Source organism: Crocodylus porosus, unplaced genomic scaffold (assembly GCF_001723895.1).
Source record: "Crocodylus porosus isolate Cpor-Errol unplaced genomic scaffold, CroPor_comp1, whole genome shotgun sequence".
In the NCBI taxonomy this organism is placed as follows: Eukaryota; Metazoa; Chordata; order Crocodylia; family Crocodylidae; genus Crocodylus; species Crocodylus porosus.
The window spans coordinates 7,948,163-7,973,728 of NW_017728936.1; the positions used below are offsets into that span (position 1 = coordinate 7,948,163).

General features: G+C 45.6%; 1 protein-coding gene across 1 annotated transcript; it reads right to left on the reverse strand.

Moving 5' to 3' along the window:
• Window positions 1-947: 947 nt before the first annotated feature.
• On the reverse strand, window positions 948-25,566 carry ATP12A (ATPase H+/K+ transporting non-gastric alpha2 subunit). The gene is made up of 23 exons (XM_019547043.1): window positions 25,296-25,566; window positions 23,119-23,262; window positions 20,178-20,237; window positions 18,740-18,943; window positions 17,802-17,915; window positions 16,760-16,894; window positions 16,053-16,170; window positions 15,082-15,350; window positions 14,013-14,211; window positions 13,243-13,352; window positions 12,341-12,475; window positions 11,432-11,624; window positions 10,746-10,921; window positions 9,487-9,623; window positions 8,783-8,933; window positions 6,849-7,017; window positions 5,801-5,955; window positions 4,888-5,011; window positions 4,353-4,498; window positions 3,506-3,639; window positions 2,463-2,564; window positions 1,632-1,723; window positions 948-1,457 (listed from the first exon to the last, which is right to left on the reverse strand). Exons 1-23 carry the CDS (start codon window positions 25,302-25,304, stop codon window positions 1,429-1,431), a joined length of 3,105 nt encoding a protein of 1,034 aa, XP_019402588.1. The 5' UTR covers window positions 25,305-25,566; the 3' UTR covers window positions 948-1,428.

The window sequence follows — 25,566 nt, forward strand, 5'->3', positions numbered from 1 at the left end:
TTTATTCACAGCTTAAGCCAAGTGGTTTCTTTTTATTGAAAGTTTGGGGGAGGAAGTGGAAAGTTTTCCCAAGCAAAACTGCAGGCAGTTTATACCATATGCTTTTTAAGGTAAATCAGACCTGTATTTATTTTAAAACAGACACGTACACACATACCCAGTGCTCTCACAAGCTCATAATGAAACTGGAAAAAGAACAGCCCTCAAGTTGTCAAAGACGGAACGGGACCCGGTTCCCAAGAGTTTACGTATAAGCCCTTTTCTTCTGCACCATTGTTCATTGCTGGAGGCAGAGTAACAAACCAAGTAGCTCAATGCCGTAGTCCGATATAGAGTTTCTATACTTCCATTTATTTTCAATACCTACAGTTAGTTTTGGCTGCACCCAGGAAACTACTATAAATGTGGGGGAGGAAGGGGGTAGAAGGCAAATTCTTATAGAGCTGCGCACACATGTACCACAGGTATGTTGCACCAATACAGATGTACTTGTTTTTAGGCTGGACAGCAAATAGAGCTGTCCTTGCACCTGTGGGAAGATGAGGCTGTTGACACCCAGCTCCTCTGACTCAACCCCTAGGCATGGTTTCTGCAGACAGCCTGCTTTGGCTCTTGAGCATTCCCATCTGTGTTGTGTACCTGGCAAAAAGCAGCTTAAGAGGCTGTGGATGTGGACTGTGGACTCGCCCCTTGCAATATTCTGGTTATGTCCCTACTCCTGCCACTCTTCTTCCTTAATTTTTCTTCTGGGTGTCAGTATATGAGCAAGAATGACATCCAGGCTGACAGGAACATGCTGCCCAGGCAGCAGATGGAAAGGCGGAGAGGAAATCTGAGTAGGGAGGGAGTTGAGAGCAGTTTTCCGTGTTATTGCAAGTGTGAATGCCCCTTTCCCTCCTGCAATTCACTGTCTGTGTTTGGAGGAAGGCAGTGCAAACAATTGGTTTTTTTGGGAAAAGTCCTTTTTATTATCAAATTGTGCCTATACAGCCTAGTTATCTTTGGTGACATAGCACAGATCTGCATACAATTCGATTGCACCAAACTGACAACAAATATAATAACAAAAACAGTTTTAACAAAACTAGTGCAATTCATTGCCTTATATTATTTTTACAAATGTGTGGTTTCCTTGAGATATGTACAAGAGGTGCCCCCCCCCCCCACTTTTTGCATTGATCTTTATGATCTTGAACAGGAAAAAGACCTATGTATTAAAAAACAGAGAAGGCTTTTAAGGTTTCAGCCACATCTCGGTTTTACAGTTCAGTGACTGGTTTTCAGCCTCTGGAGTCCTTGTTTCTTCATCAGTCAGAGAAGACCATAGTTACTTGGTATGGTGCACGCAGGACCTTTCAGCAGCAGAGGCCAGCTGAGACACTGCGGGAGCCCATCCAGCATGGAAGGAGAGCAGCAATGACGACCATCTCAATAATACATGTTCTTGTCCCACCAGCCTATGAGCGAAGGAGGCAAACACCAAAAATGTCAGCATTGTTTGTCAAGGATCAAGAAATCAATCATTTGTTGCGGATAATCAATATAAGGTGATTAATGCATCAAAAGCAGCAGGAGCCGTGGTGAAAATAGGCCTTGATGCTGAAATTTTGGCTGGGGAGCGTTGTACTTACTTCCTGGGTATCTCCTGATGAGCAACTTGCGGAATTCATCATAGACCCATATCAAGATAGCGTACGGCACAGCCACAAACCAGTACTGAACCCTGGTAGCAGGAGAGAGAGTTGAATCGTGAGCAAAACCTCATCGGGAAGCAGCAGCCCATCTAACCAAATTTAGAGAGCCTCCAGCCCCAGAAGCTCATCTCTAGTGGTATTGGAGGAGCATTTTAGCTCTTTATGCTTTCTGAATTATTAAATGCTGCTATATCCCCAAAAGACCGGCTTTACAATGAATTTCCTGGGGCACCCTAACCACAGACGGCTATTTCAATCTGTTTGCTGCACAACAGATCAAGCTTCCTTGTGTATTTTGGTTCTAGAGGACATGAAAACGTAGAGCAGTCTATGGAGGGGGTACAAAATGTTAAGCTGCTTTAATAAAAATCAAACGAGATATAGAGAAGTTAGTGTTTTTATACCATCCCCAAATTGGCTTGCATTCTGGAAGGGTTGGGCAATTCTTCAAACAGATTAGTTTTGTGTGCTTACTAGTAAAGTTGATCCCAAAAGATACCCTTTTTGATGAAAGATGTAATGAAAAATACCCTTTCTTGTTTTGGAGAATTGTTTGCTTCCTGAGAAATGTCTCAACTAATTTTACTCTGTAAAAATGGCTTGCAGCTCTGCAACACAGGAAGTGTACTGGAGCAGATCCGTGGGCTATGCCTGTCCAGTGAGCCATGTCCCTGAACGCAGGGTCTGCTGCTGTTGTAGGAAATGTCTGTGTGTCTAGGGAGACCCGAAGAAGAGGTGGAAGATGGATATACACTAAGTGGCACTCACCGGAGAGGTGTGAAGTTTAAGGCAGTAACACTTCCAAGCCCATAACAGAGGATCAGAGCAATTGCTATCTGGGAGAATATACCGACCCAGATAACTTTATTCCTGCAATAAAACCAAGAGAAAAAGGTGGTTATGCTATCTGTATAACGCTAGGGTCTACAACAGGCTGATGATGTTCCTGTTACAAGGGCGGTAAATATGGGCTTGCTTCCTGAGTAAATGCCTGGAAATCCTACTGATTTTCATAGCCCCGGGGGAAGTTCATGTGTTAAGTTTTCTGTGCTGCTAGTAACTGATAAAATCAAGGTGGCGTTGAGTGTACCTCATACCTCCCAGTTCTGGTATATATGCCCCATTGTGACTCAAGGGGACAGCTGTGAATAGACGCTTTGCTAAAGAAACGTTTCAGAAGGGAAGGCTGTTCTGGAAAGCATCTGGCTACAAACAGTCAATTCTCTCGCATGCGACTGAAAGTGGCAGCCCTTGGAGGTGGGCTCAGCCCTGTGCAATGCCCTTAATTCATTTGTCATCTTTGGGAATTGAAAGACACTAAGCATTTTGCTGAATCTTGTCAAGGGAGAGCTCCTTGCAAACGAAAGGCCTGGACTTTTCAAGGGATACCAGCATTCTGCTGGCAAGGTAGTGGGGAAAGTTTGGGTTTTTTCTTATGACATTATTCAACGTTTTTCAGTAATTTCAGCTGTATGTTTTATTTAAAGGCGGGTTGACCTTGGGAGGTAACTATCAAAAGATTCCCAGTTGTTTGGTAAGTAGGGGAGAGGTTGATTTGTGCTTGGGATTTCAGAATTTGAGCAATTTTGAGCCGCCTGTTTTCCCTCTGTTTATCTGCATGACAACCACAATGCCTCGGTGATTGGGAGAGGAAACTAGTAAAATCAAGAAGAGGGAAGATAGTTTCACACAATAATTAAATGGAGGCTGGATAGGATGCATCACCAAATTAGGGTTGGCCTGGAAAGGTTAGCAAGTGGCTGTCCCCTCATCAGGGCACAGCCACTGACCCGAAAGCTTGCACAACTCACCTGAAAAGACCCTGCTGGAAAATCGAGTTCCTTCGGGTTTTTCTGATGATCAAATCGGCCACTTGCTCAATTGTGATGCTGACAAAAAAGGCAGTGTAGCCACTCCATTGTAGGTATGTCCGCTGGTACTTAGTCTGCAAAGGAATGGGGACATGCATCAGCTATAGCTCTGGTACTAGATTGTAAGTACTCGTGCCCTAGAAAGGGCTGCAAAGCACAGACAGTCTTATTTAGTTATACAAGCATAAATCAGAGTCTGGCTTGTGCCTCCATTAGCTGTTGGTGAAAGGAATAATGTGAGAGCACGAGCTGTGGAGAAATTCCCCATGGACTTGGCTTCAGGCTGTGCTGTGGTGATTTGTATATGGAGTTAGTGTGAGGATGGCTATGGATAGAGGGACTCAAACCTACTGTCATCACTGTGGCAATAAGCTTTTCTATGGGGAACAGTGTTTGTGGTCAAGACCTAATTTCAGTGTTGGTTTCCAAACTTGGTGAGTCGCAAAGAAAATAAAACTTAAGGGGTGCAGCTCTATTTAATGCTTCTCCTTTAATGTAAGCCCAAGGCTATGGAATTGAAACAATGAGACTTTGAAGCAGAAAAAAAGAGAAATTCACGGCTAGAAGAGGGAGCTCTGACAGGTAAGGCTTGGGCTGGAAAACAACTCAAGCCTGTCCTGGGGCCTTCTGTAATTTTGATGCCATCGCATATGAACTGCTCTCATTGCTCGGTCATATCATCTTCTCCCCCTGCCCTAGCACAATACCATGGCTTTTTACTGTTGGGGTAAGGAGAAGGTGAACGAGTCTTCCATTTGCCCTGGGCGGTGTTTCAAAGCAGCATTACCCATTCTTGCCCATAGCTGTCCTCAAAATCATTGATGTAATTGTTTTCCCAGTTGACACGCACTCCGAGCAATGTGTTGGGGAGGAAGCCCTGTTCAGCATACACAGTAAAATAGGTCAGGAAGGCTCCAATGGACTGAATAATACCTGCAGAAGGGAAGGGAAAATGCAAAGATGGAGTGAGCTTCAGTCATGCGCTGGAAACAATTCTTTTAAAAAGTCTTCTGAGTTTAAGGGTTGAACTACAAAATCTATGCTACTCGTTAATGGTGGCACAGAAAGCCTTGCAGCCAAGGTTAGGCCTCATATTAAAAATCTTAACCTATATGAATGAAGCTTTTTAGTCAAGCAAATTGATCATTTGGGACTAGCAGGTGGGAACACGGAGGCAGAGGCGAATTGGTTTGCCCAGGGTCAGCCAACGGGGCAAGAACCTGGGCATGAATGAAGCTCAGGCGCCCCAGGTCCCAGCCCCAGCCCCCTCTCCTCCCAGCCCCAGCTGAGTTGCTTTCATTCTGGCGAGCAAGCCAACATACCGATCTGCAGGTAGGAGTACACTGCAAGCTGCTGGTTCACCAGCCTGTCCTTCTTCTTGTTCCGAGGTTTCCTGTTCATAATGTCGCTTTCGGCTTTTTCATAGGCCAATGCAACGGAGGGGATCTACAAAAGAAATGCTCTTTCAGAACCTCACTGGCATATCTGAGCCTGCTTCTCTGGTTCTTCCAGACCAGTCTACCTTTTTTTGCTCTCTAATGTCTCCATCTGGATTAAAATGATCAATTTGATGTGCTACCTAGCTAGCAGACAACGAATCAAGGCTCTTTTCAGTGAAGTCCTTGATTAAAGACGATACGGAGATATGTGTGGGGTCTGAAACCCTGCCTAAGTCCCATGACTCTATTACAACCTAGACAGTTGGATGCTGAAAGGGGAAGAAGAGCCTTTCAGATCTCTTGGCGAAGGGTTGGGCTGTCAGAGCTGTACATCAGGTATTCAGTCCTTTAACTGCAGCGAACAAATAATTTGAGGAAGAACTGATGAAACATGATCCCTAAATAGTGCATTGCTAGCACTAGTTGAGTGGCATGACCAAAGTGGAGTGGCAGTACTGGTCAGTGCCCATGGCGTAGGAAAGCCTTTGCTTTCCATCCTTTTGGTCCCTTGATATTTCTCTCCCTCTCTCTCTATCCCCTCCATGTTCAGCTACTTTCAGTCTAGGCCTCTGCCCTGTTTTTAGATGGCATTTCCCCTGTCATTAGACAATCAGTTGCAGAACAAGATGACTAACCCCCTCCAATATGCCAGACCTTGAATCTACAGTACTCCTTCAGGCCCAGGCAAATGAGTGTCCTTGGCACCCAAGCCCTGTTCGCCAGCTCATTCGGTCTGCTCGAGTTACTGTGGCGGAGAAGAGCTAGCTTATCTATCATCTGCGACAAGCCAACTTACAATGTCTGTGCCCAGGTCAATGAACAGGATAGTGATGGTGCCAATGGGCAGTGGGATGCTGGCTATGATGTAGATGAGGAAGGGGCAGAGCTCAGCAATATTCTTGGTCAGGGTGTAGGCAATTGTTTTCTTCAAGTTGTCAAAGATCAAACGGCCTGTGGGAAAAGAAAGCTTGTTTTTAAAAAGCTAAGCAGAGTTGGCTGGTGACTTTCATTGCATTTTTCTTGTTGCCAGAAATTGTGTTTTCAGCTCAATTCTAAATTGTCACGGTGCAAATCAGCTTTCTGACAAGCGTTTCAATTCTTTGGAAAATGAAAACTGGGAGGACATATTGTAAATGTCAAGGAAAATAACAGAAACTATTTTACTGGGGGTAGAGGGGGGAATTTCTGGGCGGAAGAAAGTTTGGTTTTTCTATGGGCTCCGGTATCAGACGGTGCCAGCCCTGCAGTTTAGTATATAAGTGGAGCATGGGTCACGGCAAAGATGTAATGCAAACAAGTAATAGAAAAGAAGTACTGAAGGGGCAGATGCAGAACTATACACTGGGTGTGTTCATGATGTTCAAAGCCATGTAGGGCTAGGAAGGGCTTTTGTTCAATAATTCAGATCAACAAAATTCATAGGAGTGAATAAATAGCACCTAACCATAAGCAACAGATTTGACACTTCCTTGTTTTCTGAGCAGAAGGTGAAACTTTAGTCTGTGACTTTGAAAAATATTGCTGCTGCGTTTCTAAACCCATAAAGACAGAAAGTGGCATGCAGAAGTTAATTGCAGAAAAATAAACGGTGATTGTCTAGTGCCTGCAGGACTGGAAATGTAATCAGTTTTTATGAGAAAATTAATTGAAAGCAGCTTGTATATGCATGGAACTGCACGTACAGTCGTTCTGAACTGAACCTGCAGTCACCCAGCTCGCAAGAACCAGTGCAACAAGTGGTGTGTGCAAATGCGAGTAAACTAGACACGAAATCAAGTATCAATAAGGAGAGGAGGGGCTTGCAGCACATTGTTAGAAGATGAAGTAGTGAGCCTTGTTGTTACCTTCCTCTACTCCTGTGACAATAGAAGCAAAGTTATCATCGAGCAGGACCATGTCAGCTGCATTTTTAGCTGCGTCGGAGCCAGCGATACCCATGGCGATTCCAATATCTGCCTTTTTCAGTGCCGGCGAGTCATTGACTCCATCCCCCGTCACTGCAACAACAGCGTTCTGGAGCAAACGAGAGGATTCAGGTCACTGAGCGATCGGAGGAAAATCCTCCACCAGTCCCTGCCTCTAAATCCTCTGGATCTAACTTCTGTCGGAGGCAGTAGCAACTCTGGCTCTCTCTTCAGCTGTGTTTTTCATGCGACTGTCCTGACCTGAGGACATAAACCCTCCCGCTATCAAGGTGAAATATAGGTAGTGGCAATATTACATTTTGCCTGCGATGCCTTGTGGGCTGACACCTCATCCCTGCCTGAAGACACCAGCGCCCATCCTTTGGGGCAAAGAGAGATTCGGGGCACAATGTGCCTCATTCTCTCCTCCAAGGATGGTAGGTTTGGTGCTGCTTTAGGTGCCTGATCAGTTGGTGATGCTCCTTCTTTTCTTCCTTCTTGCCTCCCCTTGAAAGCAAGGAAAGGCACCGCTTCCCTGAATTACCGTCTCTGTGACCTTCTCCAGGAGCATTTCTTGAGATTTACCCCGGTGTCCTCTGAGAGCTGCTAGGGAGCCCTGGCTTTGTGGGAATGAGGAGCATTTTGGGTAGAATTAGAAAGTCAAAGGGCAAACATGGCAAATTGATTAAGATAAATACAGAATCTCCTGTCTCTTAGGGGATTTGGCACATTGACACCAGCTATAAATAACACCATGCACAGCAGGGTTTACGGGCTCCAGCTACAAACCACGGGAAGCAAATTGACCGGGGTTTTTATCGTTGTTATTATTCTTGATCCTTTTAAGAACAAATCCTCCTGGAGCATGGCTGTCTCTGCAACACAAAACCAATTTCCCCAGAGCCGGCAGGCGCCATTGAAGGTGCAACATGAACAAGTGAAAGATTTTTATCTGCTTCCCTGAAAGCAATTGGTGATTAAACCCCCCAGCCGCTCAGGCTAATGGGATCCTCAACTCTGACATAGCCACAGAAATAAAAAACAAGAATGGGTCGGACTGCAGCTATACCTGATGTCTTCACAGGGTTCAGGGAGGGCTGTAGGGCAGCTTCCAAGTCCCAGCTTATGTTGGGGGAAGGACAGCATAGTAGAAATGAAAGAACAGGAGGAAGCCCTTGAAGATGTTCTTCAGGGAGCTTTGCCAGCCCCTCTCGGGGTGCCACGTATGCCCACTGTCCCCAGTCCCTATCGTAGGGGCTTTGGATGGGACCAAGGGCTGCATTAAAGCCCTGCTCTGTATGAATCTCTTATGTAGGTTGTAACGCACAGTTTTTAAAAGCAGTTTTAATGTGATGGGCTGGACAAATTACATAACAAAGCAGCTAGTGGGATGTGTGCCCTGTTCTGCTGCTGATGGCGGGTGTGGGCACAATGTACAAGTTAGGGGGGAGACTGACTGACTGCCTGGGACAGGGGTATGGTGAGAGCGTGGTGCTAAATCCAACTGGTGGGTTCCTTCATTGACGGGCCCAGCCAGCGCTCTGAGAGCAACTCCCCGAAGGCACAGAGCTCTCCTGCTGGAGCTGAAGGAGAAACCCCATCGGCCAGTAGCACTATAAGGCCTACAACGCACAGCTGAGCACTCCGAATACTGTCCCACAGACTGTGGTCCACCGCATACACACAGGAGCCTGTTCACTGCAGTAGGTAGGTTTAGTTTTCTGCATGCTTGATGGAGACCTCAGCAACGGATGGGCTGCTGGGGGCCCTGCTGCCTCCCTCTCCCCTGGGGCCAGTACCTGACCACGGGGGACGGGGACGATACCTCTCAAAAGCCTGTTGTGATACAAGTAGCTGCCTTCACTTTCACTCACCTGTCTCTGGCAGCCTTCCACTATGATCAGTTTTTGCTGGGGTGACGTGCGAGCAAAGACAATTTCCGAGTGGTTGTTCAGGATCTCATCCAGCTGCTCCAAGGTCATGTCCTTAAGCTCCATCCCATTAACAACTGCAGCTGTGGCATCCCTGTAAGAGCCAGGGAAAAACTCAGTGAAACTCTAAAGCATAAAGGTTTAGGGAAGAGCTGTCTGCTCGTGCAGTGTACCCCATTCAATGGTGTGAGCACTGCAGGAAGGCGGGTCTGGTTTAGTAGCCTGAGAGCTTCATCTGCATGTGTTGCATAAAAAGGGACTAGAGGAATGCAACAGTAGTATTGCAGTTCCCTGGAGAAGGAATCGGTCATTAGAGCAGACAATGCAGTAGAAAATGCCCTATAAGGAGCAGCCCTGCACTGGCTAGGAGAGTCGGGCATGCTAATGTAGGGGAAGAATCATAAATGTTAGTGATGGGCAAAGCCCATCTGTATAACTACTCCCTTTAGGCTCCTAGTGCATTTAGGACAACTCAGGTAGCTGGTTGTCTGGGTAGGAATGATGACAGGGTGGTTGGGTATTACATTTGGGAAGCTACCAAGAGAGAGCAAAAAGCAACTGTGCTGTAGAAATAAGCTGAAGGTGTTTTAGGGGAAGAAGGAAGGGTTTCGTCTCTCAAGGGTTGCAGGTGCCTGCTGTGCTCTTACCGTCTATTCACATGCTCAACTGGGACATTGAGGCGCTTGGCTATATCTTCCACTGTCTCGCTGGTGGCTGAAATGATGCCTACACTTTTGGCAATTGCTTTTGCTGTGATCGGGTGGTCCCCTGTGACCATGATAACCTGAGGACAGTACAAGCACACAGAGTGGGTGAGGAGCCTTGGGGGCAGCACAGGTACAAAGATGAACTGAAGTGATTGCTGGGGCTACCAGGAAATTGCTTTGTTCCTGTAGCTTGCTGGGCAGGTAGATTTGGTTCTCACAGACATACAGATGCTCACCAATGCTGACCGAGTCCTCAGGTGACCCCAAACCCTAAACTACATGATAGTTTTGCTGTTTTATTGAGAGCGGATTGGGAAGGCTGATGCTGCTTTGGCTTGCTGCTCTGCAATGGGGTTCTCTTGCTTAAGTATCTGTACTGCAGTATTAGACCCCAGATGAGGGGCTATTAAAATACTGTGATATAAGGTGCCACAGAAAGATGGGACCCATTAAATTGCTTAAGGTGTAGGAAGCTGCTGGTTACCAGGCATTACCAGCCTTCAAGCTGCAACCAGTTTAGTCAGCGTTCAGAGTTAAGCTTTGTCTCGCCTTGGTGTTACAAATGGTGATTTCTTTTCCCTTACCTAACACGCAGTTGAACTTCCCTTCTATTTGCTGCGAACTAAACTTATGCTGGCAGCACAGCTATGAAAGCTGCTGCGTTACACAAACTAGAAAAGATTTCCAATTGTTTTTGTTCCAAATGTTTCAACTGTGGTAGCAATTGTCATTCTGATCTTCTCAATATTTTTTATTCCTGGATGGGGGGGGGAGGGTGTCCCATTTCCTTGAGCTGCCTCAGGTGAATAATTCCAGCACCAGAGAGCCCTCTATGAACTAGGGATGAACCCAAGATGCAAAGCTTTAGGATCTGAAACAATATTTTGAGCGTCTCCAAAGTTCCACTGGGATCATTATATTTATATTCCAACCTGCTGTGATAATGGTCTGATTTTTGTTTTAAGCTAAGGCTCTTTACACCACCCTACATATGAAAACAGGCTGTAAGGTGGATGCAGGTATTACACCTCCTTCCCCCAGCTGTGATATAAGCTCTCAGTCTTAAGTCTTGTCTTTAGTGAATGTGTCTAAGCTCAATCCAGTGAAAAGTCACCACGATACAGGGACAACTCTTGGGGCTGGATTATTGTGCGTCCCCCTTGTGTGCGCTTGCTGTGCAGATGATGCAGGGCCCCTACCTTGATCCCAGCACTGCGGCACTTGCAGACAGCATCTGGCACCGTGGAGCGAGGGGGGTCGATCATAGACAACAGCCCCACGAAGCAGAGGTTGGAGGTGGGGAAGTTCATGGAGTCTGTATCAAATGGGTAGGTGTCTGGAAACTCATCCTCGGGCAGGTACAAATGGCAGAAGCCTGGAATGAAAGGCAGGATGCTGCATGAGAGAGGAGAGCGGGCTGCTGCATGAGCACTTGGGCTCTGCTTTTTGATAACAGTCTTCCTTTCCTTGGTGGATTTTTTTTTGACCCCTCATCTGCCGTGTCGCTCTGCATGAGTATTCCCCTGCATCCCCAGCAGGCAACGTGATGCAGTCGGTGTTTGGGCTACCGGTATCATTTAGCTCCATGTATCTGGTGACTGTTTGTAGGTGGTAGTGTGTAGAGGGCAGAGCTCCTGTTGTGCCTGGAAAAAGTTACTGCGGTGCTGATCGGCTTTTAACCCTCTGCTTATCCTGATTGGCCCTTTTTCCTACTACTGAGTAGGTGACAGAGGTTCTCCTCTCTGCTCTCATTCCAGGGGTGAAAGGGGGACCACTGCATGTATAACATCATCGCACAGCCCAGGGTAGCTGATATTCACCCAGTTTTAGTTCCCTTCTTCCCACCTGGGTTGCACTCCACTGGCATTGCTTCCCAGTCACTCACCCAGCACTCTCTCCCCCAGGCCTCCCAGTTCCATATATGCTGTCTGGAAAGCTTCTGCCTTCTCTGAATCCAGTGGCTCTTCTTTGCCATTGATCATGATGGTGCTGCACCTCTCCAAGATCCGCTCGGGGGCTCCTTTCATCACCAGCAGGAAGCGTTTGTCATTGGGGTCCTCAGTTTCGTGAATGGATAGCTGCATGCCACAGACACAGAATGAGTCCAACAGCATCCATGGCCCCACTTCATTTCCTCCATAACCTGTCAATGGCTTAATTGTCCTGTCAGAGATCCAACTCCCACAGCTTGTCCAAGAGTAGGACTTGGCTGCAAGATAGCCCATCTTACATGGGGATGAGAAATATTTCTCCTCTTTTTCCTCCCTGATGGTACCCTATCCCTTTGCGGGTCATTAAACTCGACCTTTGCTAGCATGAAATATCTTGCTATAATGACATACACCAGATGTCTGTGTAATAATAACACTATAATCTTATTTTAGTCGTAACGCAGAGGGGCCTCATTGTTGTCCAGAGTTATGAAGTGGGGCCAGCTTTCCAGGAGCCCAAGGGCTATGACTAATAAAGTTCAAATTATTTCCATAAAATGGTACAGCTTTGTATTCATCCCCCCACTTCCTTAATAGGGCAGTTTGGTTTATGGAAAATACAAATCTCATCATTTCATGCTTCATGCTTTCATGCTGGAGCTATTTGCATGGCTTGGAATGGAAGTCCCATTTGCTTAGCAGTCTTTACCAGAATAAATGGTCCTGGTGTTCTGCTTTTAAAATGAAGTTTGACATTGTATTCTCCCACTCACCCCTCCATACTTTGGCCAATGCATTGGACAGGGTTATGGATTGGTTTTGGTTTAACAAAAGAAAAAGGGGAGGAAGAAAGGAAATCCCACCTGGTATTTGTTAGTTGAGTTGAAAGGAATTTCAGCCACTTTTTTGTTCCGTGATCTAACGTCCATTACGTCTCCCAAAATGACTTCAGAAAATTTCAGCAGGGCTGTTTCAGAGGCATCTCCCCCCACGATTCTCTGTATGGAGGGAATAAAATAATGGTTTTACTAAAAACACTTCCTGCAGCGCTGAAAGAAACTTCCTATATGCATTTGTGATGGGCACACTAGAAAGTACATTCTCTCACTCTGGTATCAAAGCACCGACAAATTAACTGAAGATGCACATTTATTATGAAACACTATATTCCCGTCCTTCCCACATTGTGCTATGAGAACCGGTGGACTTTAATTGCTGCTTTTTAGTTGCTGTCTTTTGTGGAGTGATATTGAGCCATTTTAGGATTGTTACTACAATCTATTGAAGAAAGACAAAGTTACCATTTCATTCAGTGACTATGGAAAATCTGTGTTCATTCTTGGGTCTAGTGGAAAACTCATCATGCTGCTGCAGGTAAGAAAGGTCTGTATCTGATTACTGCGGGGTAAACTGAGGCACCAAATAAAAACACTCCTGGAATCTGGATTCCCCATGCTCTCCAGTCACCAGAGAATGCTGCCTATAACAAATACTTCATAGGGAAATAAAGTGGGACTGTCTTATTCCTTCTAGGTTAGTTAACGGTATGGCAAGAACCATACTGGTGGCTCAGCTGTCTTTTGACTTAGAGTGCAAAGTGAGTGCACATTTGTTTCCACTTTGCCCTTCTTGCAAGGTAAAGGTAAGGTAAGCATGTAACACAATGCATTTTAAAATGGCAGAGGGCTTTAAAAATAAATAGAAAACTTTGCAGGGCATTCATTCCTCAAGAGAAACAAAAAGAGCTGACAAAAGTAGCAGGTACCTTCATTATTGGAACGTTTTCCTGGCCTGGTCTGAATTCAGCCCTGTTGCAAAGTGTTACAATTTTGGATAGCGCTGCCCAGGTCTGAGAGCTTTGATCAAAGGTCTGGGCTGAAAGGAAGCACAAAAAGAAGTGAGTGTGGTCGGCTGGGTGCTGGCAGCTTAAGTAAAGTGAGCAGCAGCCGGTTACTGAAGATAGCTGATTCTTCATAGATTTCATAAACATTAGGGGCTGAAAGGGACCCCATGAGATCAAGTGTCCCCCCCCCCACCAACCATGGGCAGAAAGTCAGCTGGGATCAAGCAACCCCAGCAAGGAATACAGCCGCATGTTTTTTGAAAGGGTCCAGAGTTGGGTACTTTTGTGTACAGGACTTGTTCAATCCACAGCTCTTTCGCCCAACCTTCCCAGCTTCTTGTTTTAAGGACTTTACTGCTCATGAATGAGGCTGATACTTTCTCCATACTGGGGTCTTTTTTCTCCACAGAACAGCTGTGTCACAAAGCAGAAGTGCAAGCTTATTTTTCCCACGCTGTGTCATGTCCCTGAATTTGGTTGAGGAGTGATCCCAGCACTGTTTTTCCCCTGGCATGGACCTTTGCTAGTCCCGCCAGGTAGTTTGGCACAGGCCACCCAGAGCCCATCGGACAATGCGACTGCAGGTCGTCACCATCCACCTCGTATAGACTCTGACCGGCAGCTGGGAGGTGAAGTGTGCCACGAGCCATGCCTAACCCATCTTGTCGCCCTTCCCCAGCTGCTATACTCACTTGTTTGATTTTCACTGGTATCAGCTTGGAAGATCTGATTGTCGAACCAAAGGTGAGCCACAGTCATCCTGTTCTGCGTGAGGGTCCCCGTTTTGTCAGAACAGATGATGGAGGTGGAACCCAGGGTTTCTACAGCCTCCAAGTTCTTCACCAAGCAGTTCTTCTTTGCCATCCTCTTTGCTGTCAGGGACAAGCTCACCTGTGAAAGGAAGGGTCACAGCTCCCTTTAATGAGGTACAATTATAAAAATGAGGTTGTGCACAAATCAAATCAATGCGCTTTGGACCGGCAGTTGGTTGAAATGTTCCCACCAAAGTACATTTAAAAAAAAGAAAAATAGCGTTTTGATTGAAACGGACATTTTTTCCCAGGGCAAAAATAGAAGCTGACAGTCTTGTAGGAAAAAAAGAGGAAATAAAAAAAAAAAAGGGGGGGTGGGGGGTTTCTCTCTTTGTTTCCAATGTCTTCAGTAGCATTTTCCAACCACATCTTGTTCTGATGCATTTTCTGCTCATGCCATAAAGGGATTATGATCTTGCTTACACTTATGTAAGTCTGGAATTATTTCACTGACACCATGAGGGTGACTGGATCAGTCTTGGCTGTAGTCAGTAAATAAATTACTCTAACACGCATATTGATTAGATAAGCTTCTTGCTTTGCATATGATAGTAATAGTGCACGACATCACTTAAGAGGTTAGTCCAGATAAAAGAACCTTCAATTTGGGAGGAGATCATAATTACAAAGCAAATGATCCCCGATATTATGCCCAACTTCGTCATAGTATTTCATATTTGAATATTACTCTTACATCTTAGTGCTAATAACACTTGGCACTTCTGGGGGTGCCTTCCGTGTCAGGATTTCGACACGGTTTATGAATATGAATTAATTGAATTTACATACACCTTTGATGCAGTAATAGCCCCATATCTAAATGGGAAAACTGCAGCAGAGAGAAGAGAAGTGATATCCAGGGTCACGTGGACATGAACCTCAAGGGTTCGCGAGCAATAGAAGAGCTGTGCCGTTAGCCAGAGAATGCCAACGGCTGATGTCGACTTACAGTCACGGTGGCCAGCAGTCCCTCGGGCACGTTGGCCACAATAATGCCAATGAGAAAGATGATGGAATCCAAAATCTTGTAACGCATGGAGACGGAAATGATGAAGAAGAGAATCCCAATAGAAATAGCCACGCCTGCCACCATGTAGACAAAGTGTTGTATCTCAATAGCAATAGGTGTCTTCTCGTTTCCTACTCCAGACGCTAGCGAGGCAATGCGCCCAATGACAGTACGGTCTCCAGTGTTGATGACGATGCCAGTGGCAGTGCCTGGAAAGAGGAGAGGAGCTGTTACCAGCACTGAAAGAGTACGATTCCTCAGGGAGACCCCATCCCGTGCCCAGTATTTTTGTCAAGGTTTTTCAATCTTTTCACCAGAGAAGCGTCTCGCTCACCTTGCTCAGGGAGGGGTTATGTCTACTAAAAAAACTGGAGGGTATGGTGATGTATTTTCAGCAATGATGTCATTTATCAATCCCCTGGGAGTAGTACGGTAAGACCTAGGTCTGCAATCACGACCCCTTCGTTTTGGGCACTGTGCAAATCCGTTAGGAAGCAATTTTAAGACAGAAAAGCCAAAGCACATTTTGCTCTGACAGCACAAGCAGTGTCCTGAAGCATGTAAAGGACATCATTGCATAGAACTAGGTCTGATTTTGTGACTAAGGGCAGTGATAAGATTGCCAAGAGCAAGCAGGAGCCAAACAGTTTGTTGTGCATGTATGTCGTGTGAGATCAGTTAGCAAAAATGCATCTCAGCTGTAAGTGCAGGTAAGGCTTAATGCCATCCCAGGGCTTAGGACTTATTTTCACTTGCTTGGGATGTTCCTTGGTATGTCATTAGCTATATATTTTTTTCCTTTGACTTGCACTTTTTTGCAGATGCTTACAGATACCAGCAGTGATGGTCAACTAGTGACATCTTTTGGGGGGCATCTTTTACACATGCAGGTCCTTTCTGTTTGCACATACCTTCCAGGCACGTGGTGGAGTAAAATGCAATGTTCTTAGTCTCCAGGGGATTTTCATGGGTAAAGTCACAGGAGCGGGACTGCGGTTCTGATTCTCCCGTGAGTGAAGAATTATCTACCTGTTGTTCCAAAAAAAAAAAAAAAATGTATCCAGTTTGAAATGGATAACTGCCAAGTAAAGCTTCAAGAAAGGGCTGCAGCATTTTGGGAGGAGTGGTAGAAGGGCTATGGTAAATCAGAAAACTTTGCATGTTTTGTCACCAGGAAAGATGGAGCCTTTGCTAACAACAAGTGAGGCAGGGAAAATTCCTGTATGAATGTGGAAATTGAGCCTAACTCACGGATGATACCTGTCACTCAGTCAGCAGGTCTTAGTGAGTCTGGAAGAAAAGCTAACAAATAAGCTGCTTTTGACACTGTGAAGAGAGTTATTTGGTCTATATTTGTATCACTGCACCAGGATCAAGCGATCGCCTGCCAAAGTCCATGGCAGAGAGAGGATTTACTTGATGCTTCTTGGGTGTTATGTAATGGGCCCTCTGTTCTGTACGCTCCTCTGCACAGGCATTACAGGTACCTAAAAGCCTGAGGTTTTTCTTAGTTGCTAATGCTCACCCATCCTTTCTCTGAAAGAACAGCTTCTCTTTTTATGCAGCTCCCCGAAACTCATGGTGCAAGCTCGCCATGTGTCCCAAAGCTAGTCTTTACCTTACAGCCCTGAGCAAAGATCAGCCGGATGTCTGCTGGGATCCGATCTCCACCTTTTATCTCCACAATGTCCCCCACCACCAGCTGTTCTGCTGAAATCTCCTTTTTCTCAGCATCTCGGATGACAAGAGCTTGCTGTAGGACAGAAGCGTAAAAAGAATGAGGAGCCAACCCATATCCTTCATGCCCTCCCTTTCAGCAGCATTGTCTTTCACATGGGTAAAATACACCCTAATGCAGAGAGCTGGCACATGAACATGCATTACTTTAGCTCTAAATGACACCTATGTTGAGATCTGGTGGGGGTGAATTTCAGCCCAACTGGATCTCTTTTGTTCTAGATCAGCATGTTCCTTTTTCTCTATTATTTCCAAGCTTTAGCATCCAACAGAGCATCATTAGTCTTAGGACTTGGAGGATTTTGAAAAATAGGCAAGTATTGCCATTTTACAGATGGGCATAGATACAGTCGCATGCAAAAAATTATAGCTGTGAACTGCGGAGTAGGAACCGGACTGGGAGTAAGAACCACCTTGCTCTCCTCCACTTTCATCTGATGAATTATTTATTGAACTTATTTTGACTGGCAGCACAATTACTCTATGTTATGCTGCCGGCTGATTGGGAAAGGCCTTGTTGCATTACCTATAATGCTCTGCATAATCATTAGTCATTTTAAGGGCTAGGTTACTCTGGTAAAATAGACCAGAGGAGCTCAGGAATACAGAAGCGAAGGAAGGGCCATTTCCAATGAAGAGGGAGGTCTGAGGATGGAATTTAGAGTCAGAAAGTAAGATGAAATTTTACTTTGGTCAGAATGCAGAGCTGATTTCTATCATGGGGATAGAAAGGACAAAGTCAGGATTGAGTGAAAAGGGAATTTTATTTTGCTCCCTTCCTATGCAAGATTTTACCCACCCCAGGAGCAGGGGATAGTGAAGCCAGTGTTATATCATTCATGCATTAACTCAGTCTCCAGCTCTCCCCATTCCTTGCCATGCCAAAACAGAGAGAGAGAGAGAGAGAAAGATTGGCCACTCACCTGTGGAATCATTTTGCTGAAGCTGGCCATGATGTTGGTACTTTTAGCCTCTTGGTAGTAAGCAAAGATGCCGGTAAGAATGACAACCAGTGCTAGGACCACACCAAGGTAGAGCTTACAGACAAAAAAAAAACGATTCCAGTTAGCTGAAAGATGATGTGCCCAGCAGTTTCTGAACTGGAATAAACCCCGTGTAAACACTGATCCACTACGTTCTTTAAACCAAAGGTTAGAATGTTTTAATTGCCCAATGAAGAGAAGTGAGGAGTTTTACTGTTTGCTTGCTCATATCAAGAGGCAATAAAGCCCCACAAATTAAATACAAAGGTTTTAACAGTCCTCATAAACTGAGTGGAGGTTAAGGGAGAGGGACTGAGGGGTGAAAACACATGAATGGAAGACTAGAGGTTAATCTTAGCTTTTCTGGGTTGGGTGAGATCATGGGCAGATGGATACACAGCCGCACTCTTGGAAACCTTTGGGTATAGAAGTCAGGCTGAGGAGCCCGAAGGAACGGTGAACTCCTATGAGGATGCCTGTGTGCCAGGCTGCTCCTGGATCAGACGCGTTAGGCAGGCCCGTTCTTGTGATATTTGCCTCCTCACCCACATGAAAGATGCAGTTACATTTGCGCCTAAGTAGTGTCTCAAAATCGGAACTTAACAACCTTGAAATATTTCACCCAAGAAAGTATAACCTAAAGACGAAGAAGGTGAGAGGCTCTGTGAAGGCCATTAGGGACTTCGCTGTGGTTCCTTAGCCATGCTGATACTATGGCAATGCATGGAGGTATAAAACCCTAGGACAAATAGGCAAAGCACAGTATATCAGCACAGATCAAAATGATTCAATAGTGGGGCAAGTGGACTGCAAAAGTAAAGATACCCAAGAAGCCTCCCAGACAATGTAGTAGCCCACGTGACTGGCATAATACTCACATTGTCAAATGCTGAATCAATGCCCTGAGCAAGCTGAATCCCGAAGGAAACCCAGGAGAAGAGGGCTCCCACCCACAAGAGGATGGAAAACCCTCCCACCATCTGCTTAAGGAACTTGATGATTTCAGGAGTGGCTTTAGGAGGAGTGAGAGCGTTGGGACCATCTCGAGCCAGAATCTCTGCCGCTCTTGCACTGGAGAGACCCTGCAAAGGCAAAGAGCATTTGCAACATGAATTGCAGACTGTGCCCGGACCCTAGCTTTTTTGTCTTCAGCACTCTTTTCCCTGGGACTTGGCAATTGGGCCATGGTTCATGTCAGTGTATTTTAACAGCTTCTGGGGCTTGGAGTTCTTAGCTAAATTTTTGTCCCAAGCTTTTTTGATTTTCCTTTCCCATCTTGTTTCTTCAAAACATCCATGAGCCTGTTCACATTTTCACTGCATTAATGCATTTACTCTTGAACTTAGAGAGCAGAAAAGTTACTGTGCATAGTGTGTGTGTATACACGTGTGTGTGTGTGTGTGTGTGTATACATATATGTATGTATATGTGTGTATCTCTCTAGATTGACATATAGAGAGATATAGATACTAGAGAGAGAGGGGTGTGGGTGTGTGTGTGTGGGTAAAATATGAGCAGACCTAATGTAATTGAATCAGCTGTGATGGCCTGCATCTGATCTGCTTGCCTAGACTAGCTTGTTTGCTTTTAGGCAGTTTATTCTTGCTCAGATTCAATGACCAGGTTGCAGGCCTGGATGTGAATTTGCAGCTCAAGAGCAGTCGGACACAGGTTTTCACTAACCAAGTGCCTCTGGCAAGTGAGTCCTCTTGCTCCAGACTGTGCTCACTGCTACTGACACCATCTGTTTGGAATGAGGTGGAGCCGGTTCTGAACACCAAGTCCAAATGGCCTCAGACTTTGGGAAAGTTGTAACCAAGGTCCATATGGTGGGCTCAAGCTTTATAAACTATAACAGTGCATTAAAGCATCATGCCAGATGTCTTTCAAGTGTCCTAGATATTCATTTCCAAATTTGGACCAGAATCACTGCCCTTGGGCTGCTCTCTGCTTTCCTAGAGTCATAGAAAATGAGGGTTGGAAGGGACCTCAGGAGGTTACATCTAGACCAGCCCCAACTAGATCTTCCCAGCCAAGGCTTTGTCTCACCAGGTCTTAAAATCCTTCATCATCTGTTGTGAATTAGTGAGTCCTGCCCATTTTCTATATACATGAGCCTAGTTTGTTTGCTTTTGGGTGTGTGCACACACCCCACAAAAACCTATCTATTTACATAAGTGATGACCATGAGGAGCCTCTTCTAAAGTCTGGTGATATCAGTACCCTTCTTTTGATATCACAAGCTTTGGATTCAGCTGTAGATGAGCTAAGGATATTTAACTCAGGTGGTTTCTTGCTCATATCTTACAGACTTACTTTGGTGATGCTTGTGCCATACTTTTCCTCCAGCTCTTCAACACTGAGTCTGTGGTCATCCTGGAAGAGAGAGGGAAAAAAAAGGATTAGACTGTCTTAGTTTCATAGTGCTTAGGGTCGGGAGGGACCTAAACAGATCATCGGGCCCGACCCCCTGCCCCAGGCAGGAAGGGGCGCCACGGTCATGTCCCCCCAGCCAAATATCTCTTACATTTGTATTCCAAAACAAACAGATTATCTGGGTTTAAGGAACACTGGAATTGTTTCCGCTTTTTGTACCATATGTCTAGCTGTCATTACAGCATCCCCTTTCTGTGAGTGGCAAATGCTTTATGCCTTGTAGGAGGAAAAAACCCATCAAAAAGCATGTACGAACAGTTATGCAGGACGATGCGTATGGAAGATGAGGTGGGAAAATCCCACCCCTTTGCGATGCTTGTAGACCATCATTTAAGACACAAAAGCATAACTTCTGTTTTTAAATGCTTGCCAGGCACTCACTGATGGGAAGTACAAAGACAGGCTGTGTGCACTCTGGCTTAGATGAGACCCTAGGAGCAGAGAGCTAGGAAAGGCAAAATATTGTTTTTTGGTTTTTTTTTTTAAATATTTGTCTGGTTTGATCAATATTTGACATTTTCCAGGCAGCTCTGTGCAAAGTTAGGGCTCCTGGGTCCTGTGCGCAGCTCTGCTAATTAATCAGCCAAAAGTAAAACGGGCATCACAACACACATTAGCCCCACTGAAATGTTGAAGCTTAAGTTCTTCTCCATTTACATTTCCCTCTCATCTTCTCCCCCAACCCGCTCCATATCCTCCTCCAGCAAATCTGTTATGGGAACAGAAGGAACCTTCACAGTAATTTGAGTCGTGATGAATAACTCTACTTCATTTAGACAACTGGCTCCTCCTAAAAATCCTCAGATGCTTTAGGATTTGCCGGCTTGGCACAAAATGAAGACGTTCTGTGGCACCGAGTGCAGGGGGTGCCTGTTGCATCTAAATGACAGGAGGAGTCTGCACTGCAGGATTTACATGTGCCTTGTGGATTCATGCACTCCAGTCTTCTACCACGGAGCAGCCTGTGCAGACCTTTTGTCGACGGGATGGAGGTGGGGATGCTTTGAAAGTATTTCTCCCTTCTCTGCAATTGTATCGCAGTCCACGTGATTAAATCTTTTGTAGATCTATAGAGTCAGGTATAGGCATGAAGAAAGAAAGAGCAGAGACCAGACGAGCACCATCCAAAAGACAGTGCAGAGGTTTAAGAGCGTCTGTGTTAACCAAGCATGTCATAGTGGATAGTCAGCCAGAAAAGTATTGCAGCAGTTAGTCTGCAACCCCCATAACAGCATTGCTGAAGAGAAGTAGGAGGGGCAGCAGAGTTAATATACAGGTGACCTAGACTGCATAACTAATTCTGCAAGAGCCAGGCACTGTTACCTTCTGCTTGTGCCTCAGCCCTCGCCCCTGGGACACACTGTCCTCTTATCCAGGCAAGACTGACAGCTACCACTGCAATGCTCAGGTACCTGGTCCACGACGAAACTGGGACCCTACATGTTTGTCCGTCTGTAAGAACCGATGGGTCACTAGCATTAAGTATGTACTATTAGAGGAAATGGGGACAATGGTTTGTGACTGCCAATGCAGTCATAGTTTTTTATTATAATTTTCATCCACATTAGTGTGGGTCGAGCTGCTGTGATCATAATCTGGTGCCACCATGCACAGTGTGACTTTCCTTCCTTATCTGGAATATGAAAGGCAAGCCTTACCGTTCAAGTGCTAGAACTATCCCCGTATATCTTGGAATTAGTGAGATCATTAACATCCCTGCCTCTTCCTTTCCCAAATCTCATTTCTCACAGCAAAACTATTATGGATGTACATTACAGTAGCTCCCCTGCGCATGGTTCATGGCACCATGGAGCTAGGGATCATACACACAAAATCCAGTAGGAATTTTGTGGAATTGATTTCAATTTTGGAAAGACTCAGGGGGGTGGGGGGGATGTTTAAAAGAGCCTGAGGTCAAAGGAGCCAAAGCGTCATTATCAGAAATGACTTGGGGATCTCAGAGTAGAGCTGTGTTTCAGTGCTTTCAAGTCACTTTTGAAACATGAAATCAGGCTCCAAGTATACTTAGGAACTTCTGAAAAATTCACCCTGGTCTGGTGTGCTGAACACATTTTTAGAAGCTAACAACTTACATATACTCGTCCCACCCCATCCCATCCCAGCTCTGACACACTGAGTCCCTTGGCTGGGTCAGTTAATGCCGAAGTTTTGTCATCAGGGCAGTGAGGATTATATTATTACCTCACTTGCTAGGGGAAGGGAATAGTGAGAAATCAGTTAGCTGATGTTTATAAAGATGTTTGAAGGGATGGGATTGGGTGGGGGGGGAGTGTTTTTATTACTAAAATCTTTGATTTCTCATTCTGGGTCTTCATTGTCCTGCAGAGGTGGCTGGAATAACAATATCAGGCACTCAGTGCTTTTTTTTCAGCAGACCTCAAAGCACTTCACAAAAGAAATAAGACTCATTACTCTCATTTCACATGCAGGAAACCAGGCACAGGGAGAAGTGCTCTCCCAGTAGGCCAGTGACGGGGACACGGTAGAAACCCCATCCAGCTCAGTGCCTATCCACTAAGTCACACTGCCCCCATTGGGGATGAGCCTGAAAAAATTGCCCTCAAACTCATTTTTAGATACGATGCCATCCTTTGAAACAGAGGGGTTGCTTCAGCTTCTCCATCTTTCTGCCTTCTCTTTGGAAGCTAACCGTGAACAGAAATTTGGCTGCAATCGCTGCCCCGGCATAACACAGCTCTGATGAGACGTGCCAATACAAGGCAAACGTGTTTGTGCATTGTGGGGTCTTGCACCCCTGAGGTCAGGAGGAACGAATCGGGGTTTCCCTCCGGACACTCACCAGCTCCAGTTCTTTCTTAAGTTCATCTTTCTTCTTGGGTTTTCCCTTGTTACCCTTCAGGTCTTTGTACCTTTCATCCCCCTCGTCTATCTTTTCCAAATCCGTTGTCCCACAGACCTCGACGGAGTAAACGTCAGCTCTTTTCTAGAACAGAAATGAGAAAGCAGAATAGATTTGGGCATTGTTGTGTGAACAGGCAGAATATGACTAAAGGCTGGGAAGTGTAGCTCCCACCCAGAAACTCCAATATTTCCCGGTTTTAGGCCAAGCTGTGGGTTGGATCCGTCCCCTCCCTCCTAAGGACAGAGTGTCTGGTCCTGCCCTATATTGGCAATCGCTCCACCTGCAACTGTGACACGCATGTCTTTGGCTGGTGTCAATTATTATGACTCCACTGACCTCAGTAGAAAGACAGTATTTCACACAGCCCGGAGGACCCAGCCCAAAGGACAGACATGCTGGCTGGAGCCCCGGCTCACAAACCATGAGGCCAGTTTTAAAAATAATTAAAGTGTATAAAAGGGAGGGAGGGGGAGGTGTTCTTCTTGATATTGGATGATTTTTTTTAAACTGAAGTTGAGGTTTCACGTGACTTCAAGAGTGGCAACTTTGAAAAAGCACTTCCTATTGCAAGACTTCCCAGGGAGCCATGAAAATTTGTGACACTGTCTCGCTCCTTGATTATGTATGTAGGGCAGCTGTATGCAAACACTACAGCCCTGGCAGGACACTAAAGTGATCTCTGCTTCACCTCCCTGCCGGAGAGCTCAAAACTGAGCAGGAGCTGCTGAACTCTGCACCCCCTTGGTCTCCACCTCTCTGCCACCCGCCAGTTGAATAGGTTAGAGAAGCTGCCCAATCCATTGCACTGCCTTGGTTTTATTGATAAACTGCTTTCTTCCTCCTAACTTAAGTGACCCAGATTGAAGGGCAGGCTTCCTGTGTTGTTAATTCATCAGCTTCTCTTCTATAATCATACCATCCCAGCTTGCAATTATCCTGTGACCTGCATGCCATTCCTTGGAAGAGTATCTACTGACCCCATTTCTTGCTGGATTCCTTACGGATTAACCTCCTGAGCGGCACGGTGTCACACTAACTGCCTGAACTTTAGGGTAGTTGCTTGCTTCGCCAGGGCAGAACCCGTCTGTGTTTGCATGCTCTCTGTGCCTGTCTAATGTACGCATGTACTGGTACATGTTACAGTACATTTGTCCCCGCCTGGTATACATAAACATTCAACAGACTGAATTAAAGCTAAACATTTTAAATAATAACCCCTTCCCCACCCCCCAAAAAACCCCCCACCAACACAAAAGAACTCAAACAATGGGGTTTCTGGTTTATAAAAACACTCAGAAAAGGTTTAGAAAAGATTCATTCTTGTGTTTTCAGACAAAAGCTAACTCATGAGACTTGCTCTCAGCCCCTAGATGCTCTTGAGTTCGAGAAGTGCAAAAATCTCCTCTAGGTCATTTTTGGAGAGAGGCAACTTTGGCGGCGTCTTGAGGAGCTGAATCCCCAGAACGCCTGCTTCCAGTGCATTTCAATTTGGTTACGTGCACATCCCAGACAAAGGCCACCTCTTCTCTTTCCTTTATGCTGCTTTGCCCAAGATATGCAAGCTGGGGTTATCTGCTGGACTTTCCTTCTTTCCTCTCCTTTCCCTTTCCCTTGCTTTTCTTATCCCACCCAAAAAATAATCTGCTCAGCTGTTCAGGTCTCCACAAGGAGAGGAGACCTACAGGAAATAGCTGACAACTTTAGCAGATGCAGGACAATGGGAGAGTTAGGAGTCTCAAGGAGACTGAATTGTCCTGTCCTATAGAAAATGTTTCCTGTTAAGTCCCCAGAGGGACTTGAGTTTCTCAGGACCTTGCCTAGGTCTTCCCAGAGCTCGTGGTGAAGGAACAAGCTAGCCTCACATGCTGTTCTGTCCCATCCAATTTGAGCTCTCTTCTGGGTTTCAAACTTTTAGGGTCAACATGTATTTCTATGTAGAGACTTCATTGATCTTCCCAGAGCAAATGATCTAGGCTGTGGATCTGTCTTCCTCTGACCCCAAACCATTTCAGACATACAGGTTTTTAATTTAGAAAAATGAATGATAATTCTCAGAGCTCAATGGAAGAAACCAAACGTTAAAAGGTAGCTGTTGCAATGAACAGCTCACTCACCTTTCCCATTTTTGCGAGCTTATTTCCTCCCTGATGGAGGGGAGTCAGAGTCTCTCAGGCAGGAGCAGGTAGACCGAGGTACAGTGCTTGGGTGAAAAGCAAAAGCGGTATCACTAGGAGACCCCGGGCACTGCTGTCGGGTGCAAGAGCTCGCAGAGGTTGTAGCCTGCTCCCAGCTGGAAACCCAGTGTTAGCTGGAATCCTTCTTGCACTTAGGCATCCTTCAGGCAGGACAGGTTCATTGTCCAGTGCCTGTGGGGAGAGAGTGCTG

Bases quoted from the DNA above. Each gene is read 5' to 3' on its own strand.
- ATP12A (XM_019547043.1), bottom strand. The intron at 15,351-16,052 runs GTATGTGCAAAC...TCCTCTTTCCAG, and splicing joins CTCCACCACGTGCCTGGAAG to GCACTGCCACTGGCATCGTC. The intron at 2,565-3,505 runs GTGAGTTGTGCA...GTTTTATTGCAG, and splicing joins TTCCAGCAGGGTCTTTTCAG to GAATAAAGTTATCTGGGTCG.